We start from the raw sequence: 12,039 nt of genomic DNA on the forward strand, positions 1-12,039 counted from the left end.
ATGTTTTAGTCTCTTTCATTAAATTTTATTTATTTGAATGGGTATTATTTCTAAAATAAGAGTTGAACAATAAAACTGGATACTGGAGGGCCGGGGATTTAGTTCAGTGGTTCTGCTGCCTGTCCTGCAAGCGCAAGGACCCGAGTTCGATCCCCGGTACCAAAAAACAAACAAACAAAAAACCCAAAAAACTGGATACTGGAAATTCTCTTGGAATTTTTAAGTGGATATGATAATATTGTAAATTTGAGTCATTTTATCCTGGCTTTAATAAGTATTAATCATTCTTATTTTAATTATTTGTAAAAATTTTCAAAGTACCAAAAAGTTGCAAAAATAAAAACACTACTGAGCAGACTTGAAAACATTTACTCAGATTTACCAATTATTAACATTATAAAGAAAACTGCTTTAGCATTTGTGTACTGTGTGTATGGTGACATACATATAATTATTCTTCTAAGCCCTTTGAGGATATATTATATGTTTCATGTTTCCTACCTTTAAATATTTTTGATATTTACGCAGGGTTTTGTTTCAAAACATTAATTATATAAAATTACATTGATACAATACTCTTATCCAAGCTACTGTCTATATTCCAATTTTGTCAACTGATCTTATAATGTCTTACATGGAATTTTTTTTCTCCCTCTCCTGTATGATCCAGGATAGGATCAGATATTGCATTCAGTTGCCTTGTCAGTGTCCTTTAATCTGGAATATATATAAAGTTTTTGTTTTTTTATACTATTGACATTTTGAAGAACACAATTCATCTTTCCCTCTTCACTCTGGTGTTCCCATCTCATCCACTCCCTATCTTTCTCCTACCCACCCTGTACTAGGAATTAAACCAGGGGTGCTCTACCATTGACCTCTCCAGCCCTTTTATATTTTCTAAGACACATTGCCCAGGTTGGTCTTGAACCTGTGATTCTCCTGCCTCAGCCTCTCAAGTAGCTAGGATTATAGGCTCACTGCTTTTTTTCTTAAAGTTCTTTATTTTGGGTTTTTTCTGGTACTTCTTTGTAATTAGTTTTAAGATTATACATTACCAGCTGGAATACTGCATAGGTGATATGTCAGTCCTAGGACACACACCTGCAGGTACATGATATTCATTTGTCCCTCACTGTGATACTATCTTTGATCATACCATCAATATGTCACTTACCTTCTTCAGTGCACAATTACAGTTTTTTGTATCCCTTATGGCTAATAAACAATCTGTGGAGAGGTATCTTCTTAAGGTGATGGAAGTATTTGGATGTATCTTTTTTCCATGTGAGTCACAAATTGTCCAGACTGGGCTCAATCCTCCTACCTCAACCTGCCAAAGTGCTGGGATTACAGATGTGCACCACTGTGTCTGATTAGGATTTGAATTCTTTATTGCCCATCTCCCAATGCTAATTTGCTCAAGATTAAAGATACTTAGTCAAATACTATGCTCATAAGTTACATGAATGAATTCTTCCTTATTTTTCTCCTTTGGCAATACATTTTGAAGACAAGTTAAATAACTGCATCAACTTGAAACTAGAAAGAAATTTAATGAGTAACAAATATGAAACTAACTTCTCCTGTGCAGCCATAATAAGGAGTCCCCAGCATAAACACCACACTTCCAGGAGGAAACAAATCATCCAATGTTTTGATACTGGAGAAACGAGAGTCGAAAGCTTGGATGTCCTATGTGAAATGAAATACAAAAGTAAAATCATTAGTCAAAGCTTCTACAGGTTGTACATCTTTTTCTTCTGGGATTATGGATATGCTGTCTGCAAATGTCAAATGTAAAAATTTTTGAAATAACAAGATTAGAATATACACTCTTATAGGTACTCCACAAATTTTTTTTTTTTCCATTCACTTAATTCTCAACATGACCTTCTGTGGCAGGGACTATTATTACTCTTGTGTTACAGACGAAGAAAGGAAAGCAGATAGAGGGGGTGAATCTTGTCCAAGATTGCACAGAAAAGACAACTCAGGTGGTCTAAGCTTTTTGTGTGTGTGATACTGGGATTGAATTCATGGTGTTTGCGCTGAGCTCTTTTGCACTTTTTATTTTTAGACAGGGTCTCCCTAAGTTGCTAAATTGCTCAGGCTGGGCTCGAACTTGCAATCCTCTACTCTAGGCCTCCCAGAGTGCTGGGATTACAGGTGAGCCACCATACCCCACTCCAGAAGAAGCTGCTATATTCTTAATTTTTACACTATCTTCTACTCCACAGATTACAGGATCATGAAATATAGCAGTCCCTCCTTACTTTCCAAGACACACCACCCACTGTGGTCTGAAACTAGATCATATCAAACACTATATATTTTGTGGTTTTTCCTATACAGACATATGATAAAGTTTGATTGAGAAATTAAGCACAGTAAGAGTATAAGAACCACAAAATAGAATATTTGTAACAATATACTATAAGAAAAGTTATGTGAATGTGGTGTATGTCTTTCTAAAAATATCTAGTATTGTCCTCATCTTTCTTCTTGTGATAATGTGAGATGATACAATGCCTAAGTGGTGAGACAAAGTGTAGCAAAAGACTAAGCACTTCTCATGCACTGTGGTAGTAACTTGTGCAGTTTGAAGTGCAACAGCAAAACTAGTAAGGATTTCTTTTCCCTTCTTCACAACTTTGTGGACAGAAGATTTGTTCCTTATAATGTTAGGAACCCCAGCATATGATTATTCTTCTTTCTTATTAAGTCAAGAGCCTTCAATTTTTTTCTTATAGGAAGTTAATGTTGAAAAATTTGTTTTAGAGATTAAGTCTTTAAAAATACTAGGAAGAGGGCTGGGGATTTAGCTCAGTGCCTCCGTACCTGCCTCGCAAGTACATGGTCCTGAGTTTGATCCCTGTTACCGGAAAAAAAAATTTAGGAAGACAAGTTTCCTTACTATACACACTCTTCTCAGAATACATAATACTCCTTATGCAGAATAACATATTTGACAAATTAAATACTGGGCGTGGTGGCACACACCTGTAATCCCAGCACTCAGGAGGCTGAGGCAGGAAGACTGCAACAAGTTTGAGGACAGCCCAGGCTACACAGTGAGTTCAAGGCCAGTCTGAACTATATAGTGAACTACATAGTCTCAAAACAGAGCAAAACAAAACAAAAAAATCCCCCACATTATATTAAATAATAATCTCTATTATACATTACTGAATTAGTCTTCTTTATAAAATGTTAATATGAACTTGAAGACTTACTTTGACAATGGTTTGATAGACAAAAGGAAGAATTTGTTTTGACCACTGCTTTTCCAGACGAACTTCACCATTATGATTTATCTGATATTTACGACCTGTGAGTAACTGAGCATATACAACCATAGATGTTTCATTTATTATTATTCCTTTTCTTCTCAAGTAGCTAAAAGAAATAAGAAATATATATATATATATATATATATATAAGTATGTGTATAGTCTAAGGTGATAATCATCATCTAAACTAGAAAAAAACACTTGATAAAATGAGGATCAATTAATGATAAAAACTCTTAACCAACTAGGAATATAAGGACATTTTCTTAAGTAAAAAATATTGATTAATAACAAGTTTATAGCAATCATGATATTCAATGACAAATTATAAGTTTCCCCTGGAAATGAGAATGAGACTATAAATCAATGAGAAAAATTACAAAACAACAAGAAAAAGAACCTAATTTTAAAAAGTTGCAGGAATTTCACAAAATAGTATGTACATTCACATAGCCAACAAACAGGAGAGGATGTTCAACTTACTAGTAATCAGGGAAATGCAAATTAAACCAAAATAAGACACTACTGTACCAGAATGGTTAAAATGGGAGAGACCACAATGAGTACTGATAAAAATAAAGATCAACAAAAGTTCTTATAAACTGCTAATGGAATGTAAACTGATACAACTACTTTGGAAACCAAAGGCAGAATCTATTAAAACTGAGCTTAGGTACACACTGGGAAGCCATGTTTCTATTCTTATATACTCAACAGAAATGCATACAGCCAGGTGTGGTGGTGCATATCTGTAATTCCAACATTCTAAGAGGCTGAGGCAAGAGAATCCCAAATTCAAGCCCAGTCTGGGTGACTTTGTAAGACCCTGTTTTAAAATAAAATAATAAGGGCTGGGGATTTAGCTCAGTGCTGCCGCATCTGCCTCACAAGTGCAAGGTCCTGAATTCAATCCCCAGTACCACAGAAAAAAGGAGGTGGGGCTGGTGATGTAGTAGTTCAGTGTGAAGATCCTGGGTGTAAGCCCTAGTGGTGGGGGGGGGAGAAATATGTGCATACATATGCAAATATATTTTAAAAATCCACTGTTTATCACTAATAGTTTAATAATAACCATCGTTTTTATGTTGATCTATCTTGCTTGGTGGAGATGCCGAGCGTTTCACTCAAATTATCCTCTTAGACCATCTTCTTCATAAAGCACTTCCTTATTGCTGTTCCCAGATCTTCTCCTATTCCTAAACTTTTTCCCTCCATTTTATCCTCAATTTCTCCCTCCTTATCTCTAGTTTTCATGATTTCCATGTAGAGCCCTATCGAGTGCTGTTTTCATGTCATATACCTTAAAACTAGGAGTGTGTTGATGTTCTCCTTACGACTCATAACTTCCAAATCTCTAGTAGGAAACTATCCTTTGCTTTCCATTATACCCTTATGTCATCATCCAGAATGACTTCAATCTCCACTGTGTGGTCTACTCAAGACCACAGTAGTATATTTTTACAACCTCTTTATCTCCAGTAACCTTCTTCATTCTACTTCAGGCACTTATTCTCATGGCTATGTTTTGGGTCTTGACATCCATACTTGTTTCACCTCCAAAAATAACAAAGTAAAATACATTTTGTTTACTAACTCCCTCTTTTGCATTATAACTTGCTTGTTCAACTGCTCTGCTTAAGATCTTAATTTCATTTGGGCTCTCTATTTTCTACTTCTTTCAGAGTATTAACCTTCTACTTTTTTTTTTTCTATGATAACTGTACTTTATTTTTATTTTTCCCCATTAAGTTTATTGGTACATTTTAGGTATAAAATACAGTTACATACATCACTGGGCTCTTGTACCATTACATGAGTATCTTGGTTCTTATTTTTTTTCCCCTTCCCCTGCCCTCCCTTCACCCCCTCCGCCCTTCCCTCTTTGCAAAGACTTTGTTTCCATTTTTCTCTTTTCTCATATTTTTTCTTTTCCCTTCTTTCCTTTCTCCTACCCCTCCCACTTCCCCTGCTCCTTGAGACCTTTACTTCCTATTAAACAATATCAATTATACATTTTAAAAATTACAATATCAAGATCTAACCCTCTACTTTCTTAACTTCTTTCTCTATCCTACTTAGATTCCATTGTCTATCATTTCAGTAATATTCCTGCCAGTAATCTAAACTTGTCTCTTTGTCTTTTCATTGTACTATATCTATCTGGCAAAATCTAGTGTTGGTTGAATCCATCTGTTTTCTTTAGGGTTGTAATTGATGAACTAAGATCTACTGTCAAATCATAGGGCAGAATGTTTCATTGTAAATTCATGATCTTCAACTCAATACTGCCTATAAGTCCACTATATTTTTACGATTGATACTTTTCCATTTCTTCCAAGAATTCTCTTCAAATCTGCTCCATTCTATTCAAATTAATGACTAACTTTCCTCTTCTCTCTTATTCAATACCTTCAACATCTACTTGACAAATGAAAAAAAAAAGAATCAAATGAAAGTTCCTTATCTTTCCCTGTGTCAATCACACAAACCAACCTATATTTCTATGCTATCCTGTTAAAATACAGAAGCTATCTTCATCCCATTTAAGAATAAACCTGTCTTAGACACTTTCTCATTGCTAGGACAAAATACCCAATACTCACAACTTTTTTGTTTATTTTGGCTCCCACGTTTTAGAGGTTTCAGTTCTCAGTCAGTTAGCTCCAAGACAGAAGGGCTACAGTGAAAGGGTCTGGGCACAGGACATTTGCTCATCCTGTGGCAGCCAGAAAGCAAAGAGAGAAGGGAAGACCCAAGAGATACACCCTTCTGATTACGCTCCCAGTGATCCACCTCAGAGCAGGCCCCACCTCCTCACAGCAAGTCAGCTACAGCACCATCAGTATCCAAACACCTTCCAAAAGCCCCACTTCTGAACATGCGAGGCTTTTCAGGGACATTCTAGATCTATATCATAACACATCTCATTCTTTCTTCAAATGTATTGTTTTCTCTTCCCAAATGCTGCACTTTTCCTTCTCATTTGTTTTTATACATTATCACACGTCTCTGAATAAACTAAAAATCCAATCCACTCATTTCTATATCCTTTAGTTATCTCTGTTCTTTGTTTTAATTTTTGCCATGCCTATAACTCTTGATCATTCCTTTATTCATTCTAGTTTGGCTTTCAGCCCCATAAAATACCTCTTACTTAGTCTCTTCAAAACATATGGCAATACTTACTGCTTTATTTTATAATATACTTTTACTTTGATCTACAGGATGTAACCCCTTCCCCAGCTGATCTCCTGTCTCCTCTTTTCTTCTCCTTTATTTTCCTTAATATATTAGTAATACTCAATATGTAATACTTTATTTTCCTCAGTATGTAATATTTTTCTTCCTGCCATAGGAATTTCACAGGTAAGTCTTCCATTATCCTGAAAGATACTTTTTTTCACTCTTAGCCTCATTTCTACTCCTCATTCAAAAAAGTTTAGTCAACATTTCCTTGGAGAAGTCGTTCCTGATTAAGGAAAATTTCTCCCTAGCTAAGTCAAAACTCCTCTATTATGTCGTCTCAGAGTACCACTCTTCCAATAATTATCATATTGTAGTTTGACCAAAGTCACATGTTAATGTCTGTCTCTCATCCTCTAGCTCTAAGTTTCAAGAGTGTGGGGACTGTGTGTCTATAGTGCCTACTAGTATACCTAGCAGAAGTACTGATACTTAAATATCAATTCATAAGTATCATCAATATATGAACAAATGACTAAACTCTTTATCTGAAGTACTTTGAGTTTCATTTTTTCCCATTGAAAAGAGTCTTGGCTAAAACAATATTTATTCAAACAATTACTGGGTGCCTCAATACTAGCCAAGCAATCAGAATAAAATGTGACAAAAATAGACAGACATGGCCCTCCTCCCTGTACTGAGCATGCTGTGAAAAGACTCACTAACATAATCACATCATTTATTACTGATTTTATTTATGTGAAAATAAGTTCAGAGTGATATGAGTTATAACAGGAATATCTAATTTGTATTGTTGGGAGGTAAAAGTGTGTTCTACCTTCATTTCTTCAGAGCTATGCTATGTCCTTTTATGCCAGGCCTAATATTTGCTCCTCAGTTATAGAGTACGAGCTTCCTTGAATTCTCTGAAAGTTTAATTGATCTTATTACAGTTTAAACAAGAGTGCTGATGTATATATACATTTATAACATCATTTCATATGTCAATGCCAGCTTCTATCACTCTGACTTGATTTTGAGATTTTCAGTATTTACAAAAAGAAAGAGAGGAAATGTTAGGATGGGGTCATGGGACACAAAACACTGTGGTGACCTTGAAAAACAGCATTGTGAGGAAGGCCAAGTTTTCAGTTTGGTTAAGATGTACAGATTCATTTCTAAATCATTTGAAGACTGGGTGAAGAGAAGTGGGAGGATTGAAGAGGGAAAGAGGATGAGAAACAAAACAAAAGTCATCCTTCTTACTTTCATTACTTACATGTGGTCAAGAAATTAAACGACATTCAGGTTAAATAGCACTCAAATTCAGGCAACATATTAAATATTACTTCCATTATTGAGAATTTAATATTTTTGTGTACTTCATTAAGTGTTTTAGTGACAAAATGGACAGGATTTTAACTGATATCAAGCAGATAACATTTTAAACTAGAATTCATTACTTTCTTTGGAACACAGGATGAAGGCATAGTCAGAGTACTATGTTAAGTGGAAAATAAGTTAAGAGAATGGGTATATGAAAAATTCTAGTCTGATAAGAGTAAACTTTTTTTTTTTTTTTTTGGTACCGGGGATCGAACTTGGGTCCTTGCACTTGCACAGCAGGTGACAAAACCACCGAGCTAAATCCCCAGCCCATAATGATAGAATTTCTTTCTTTCTTTTTTTTTTTTGGTACCAGGTATCAAACTTGGATCCCTGCAGTTGTAAGGCAGGGGGTGGAACCACTGAGCTAAATCCCCAGCCCAAGAGTAAATTCTTTTTATGATACTCACTGTTCTGATATTCCTTGTACCTCTTTTGTCCAATTAGATTGCTCTTTATCGCCAAGATGTATCACTTTAGATGGTGGAGCAGTTCTTCCCAAATAAAGCTTCTGTGTTCCTGGAGGTTCTTCCAAGTAAAATCTTAAAATTAAAAATTATACATCATCACATTTGTCCTTATAGAGTTCTAATTATGTGAGTCTTTAAAGTGAAAAAAATTTATATATTTCAATAGCAAAGAAGCCTTTTTAAAAACTATAAACTGCAGAATAAGGACTTGTAAAAAATTTGTAAGCTGGGCTCAGTGCTGCACACCTGTAGTCCTAGCTACTTGGGAGGCTTAGGTAGGAGGACTGCTTGAGATCATAAGCTGGAGCCCTGCCTGCAGAATGTAGTAGGATCCCACCTGAAAAACAACAAAGACAACAAAATCCCAACCAAAAACCATTTATAGTCACTCCTAGAAAAGTTAAATACTTAGGCATGAGTATAACAAAACATGTATAATTATCATACATGATTCTTTATGATGAAAAACCTCATTTCTCTGAAGAAATTAAAGATTTAAATAAACAGATATATAATATTGTTTTCATGAGCTAGAAGACTCTATATAGCAAAGAGCCCAAATTTCCCCAAATTGATCTATAGGTTTAATAAAATTTCATTGAGAATCCACCCAAGATTTTTTTATACTTATAGTTTATATGGAAAAGCACACAACCTAGACTAGCTACAACAATTTTGAAAAAGAAAAGGTGAAGGAATCACTCTACTTGATATTAAGACTTGTTATATAACCACAGTAATCAAGAATAGTGTGGGGGCTGGTGATTTAGCTCAGTGGTTTTGCCACCTGCCTCGCAAGCGCAAGGACCCGAGTTTGATCCCCGGCACTGAAAAAAAAAAAAGAATAGTGTGGTATAGATATAAAAATAAGCCATATATATCAATGGAATAGAAAACTCACAAAAGACCCATACCAATATATCAACTGACTTTTGACAAATATGCAAAAGTAATCTAATAGAGATAGTCTTTTTGACAAATGAAGCTGCAGGAACTGAATATTCATAGGCAAATATATGAAACTTGACCTAAATCTCAAACCTTATATAAAAATTAATGTAAAAGAAGTTGAAACTATAAAACTTTTCAAAGAATTTACAGTATAAGAGAAAATCTTATGGACCCACAGTTCTTAGACATGATACCAAAAATATAAAGAAAAAATTAGTAATCTGGGCCACAGCAAAAAGTAGGAAACCTCAATTTTGATGTCTCAAAAAGAATGCTCAAGGGCCAGGGATTTAGCTCAGTGGTGCTGCGCCTGTCTGGCAAGCACAAAGGTCCTGAGTTCAATTTCCAGAAAAAGAAAAGAAAAGAAAAGAAAAAAAAGAATGCTCAAGATTCCATAGAGAAAAGCAGATGTCAACGAAGGTTTAAAAAAAAATCACATAGACATTGACTTTTCTTCAGTAACACAACACAGCAGAGCATAATTGAGAGATGTGTGCAGCAGAGCTAAGGAAAAAGGACCTTGCCTATAAAAATTCTAAACTCATGAGGGAGGTATCAAGAAAGATACTTTGGGTATAGTTAGAAAGAGTGATTCAAAGTTATGTAGCATTGGGCCAGGGATTTAGCTCAGTGGTGCTGCCACCTGCCTCGCAAGCGCAAGGTCCCAAGTTCGATCCTTGGTACCAAAAAAAACCAAACCAAAACAAAAAAACCACCAAGTTATGTAGCATCAAAGAAACATGAAGCAGAGCTATATACTGCCTAAGTTTAAAAGAAAATAAAAACTAAAACAAGATCTGTGAATTTTTCCAGTAGGAGAAAGATGCTGGCCTCTGAAATTCCATCCCAACAGACTGGTGGAGGCAAAGTCCAATTCCTAGAGAATAGACAGGACCAGGTAGGTAGGATATAAAGGCAGCAGGTAGCAAGCCTTTTATTAAGAAGTTTATCATTGAAAAGATGACTAGAAACATTAAGTGTAGGGGTAACAAAGAAAAAACCTGAATATTTATGATAGAATGATGGTGAACTTGAATAATATGTTAAGAAATTATTCTTAAAATAGAAGATATACTTTGGTACACATGCCTGGAATTGTAGCATTCAGGAGGCTGAGATAGGAAAATTTCAAATTTGAGGCCAGTCTGGGCTATACAGCCAGAATTTCTCAAAAAAATTTTTTAAAGCATTTTTGAAAAAATTAATGTATTATTTAAATGAAACCCAGGAAAACCATGGTAAAGTAAGGTTATATATATTAGAAATTTTTATCAGAAAGACAAATATATTTGCTAAATAATATAATAACTACTGTTAGGAAAGAGTTAGGATATATAACTTCCAAACTATTAAAAAGAAAAAGAAAAAAACAAAAATAACATTTGCATCTAAAATATCTGCAAGAGGTATAGGATAAACTGTCAATTGTAGTTGAATTTCAAGTGGTGTGATTACAGGAATTTCATTTTCACTACAGAGTATAAATGCTCTTTCTTTTTTTGGTACCAGGGCTTGAACTCAGGACTTTGAGCTTGCGAGGCAGGCAACAACACCACTGAGGTAAATCCACAGCCCAGTATAAATGCTCTTGTAGTAACTTCATCATGTAAAAAAATAAATTGAAGCTGGGTGTGGGGGCCCATGCCTGTAATGCAGTACTCAAGAGGTTGAGGCAGGAGAATTGCCATGAGTTCGAAGCCAGCTGGGCTACATAGTGAGTTCAAGATTGGCCTGGACGGGCTGGGGATTTAGCTCAGTGGTTCCAGCACCTGCTGTGCAAGTGCAAGGTTCCGAGGTTGAACCCTGGTACCAAAACCAAACCAAACCAAAACAAAACAAAAAGATTGTCCTGGACTACACAGCGAAATCTTGTCTCAAAAATCAAAAACCAAAACAAAAATAAACAAACAAAAAAAAGTCAATTGAAAAAGCAAAGCAAATATAAGTTAGAAAAATTGTAAATCAAATCTTACTTACTTAGTTTCACCATCTGATACAGCAACAACTCTAGCTTCTTCAAGGTGAGGCCAATTAACAAAGACAGACTTTCCAAGCACTGATGAAGCTACATTTTCTATACTCTTAAAGGAAAAGCAAAAAAGTTATTTCATGTTTTAAGTCCAAGAGAAAGCTTTAAACAGGTAAAATTTTCTAACCTCTACCTAAGTGCTGATCTGTATCTCCAGCCTTTTAAAAAAAATTTATTTATTCTGAGAGCTAGGCATAAGTGGCACATGCCTATAATCCTGGCACTTGGGGAGGCTGAGGCAGGACAGCCACCAGTTCAAGGCCAGACTAGGCTACATAGTGAGTTTAAGGCCAGCTTGAACTACATGATGAGATCCTGACTCAAAAACCAAAACAAAAAAAAAATTTTTTTTGAGAAAGGAGCTTACTAAACTGTTCAGGCCAGCCTCAAACTTGAAATCCTCAAGCCTCAGCCTCCTGAATAGCTAGGATGACAAGTGCTAATGCATTGGCTCCATTTAAAGTTTTAAATTTGTAAAATGAACAAGTTTGACTGGTTGCTACAGAACTCCATTTACTAGTAATAAATTATTGAGTCTACTAATTAGATTTATAATTATTTTGCTTATTTTTCTCATGGTAACTGAGAAAAAGTGAAAAGAATACCAGAAATGTCTAGAAAAGGGCTCTTCATTGTTTCATATTAATAGATACTTAAAACAGAATCTAAGAAGTATGATCTAATTTTAGATTGTGGCAGGTAAATGAAAAAAGAACACTACAGTTGA

At 35.1% G+C, this 12,039-nt stretch overlaps 1 protein-coding gene across 3 annotated transcripts in view; it reads right to left on the reverse strand.

Moving 5' to 3' along the window:
* Xrn1 (5'-3' exoribonuclease 1) overlaps nucleotides 1-12,039 on the reverse strand; it is a 111,000-nt gene that overhangs the window by 54,168 nt on the left and 44,793 nt on the right. For all 3 annotated transcript variants that reach the window (XM_004834376.4, XM_021252656.2, XM_087186281.1), the window contains exons 19-22: nucleotides 11,261-11,364; nucleotides 8,273-8,404; nucleotides 3,237-3,399; nucleotides 1,582-1,695 (exon numbers count right to left, since the gene is read on the reverse strand). In XM_004834376.4, the coding sequence (XP_004834433.1) occupies nucleotides 1,582-1,695; nucleotides 3,237-3,399; nucleotides 8,273-8,404; nucleotides 11,261-11,364 (513 nt within the window). The remainder of the gene's footprint in view (nucleotides 1-1,581; nucleotides 1,696-3,236; nucleotides 3,400-8,272; nucleotides 8,405-11,260; nucleotides 11,365-12,039) is intronic.

The sequence above is a fragment of the Heterocephalus glaber genome, unplaced genomic scaffold, assembly GCF_053883595.1.
Source record: "Heterocephalus glaber isolate CG9 unplaced genomic scaffold, H.glaber_assembly_v1.0 deba00001504, whole genome shotgun sequence".
Classification (NCBI taxonomy): domain Eukaryota; kingdom Metazoa; phylum Chordata; class Mammalia; order Rodentia; family Bathyergidae; genus Heterocephalus; species Heterocephalus glaber.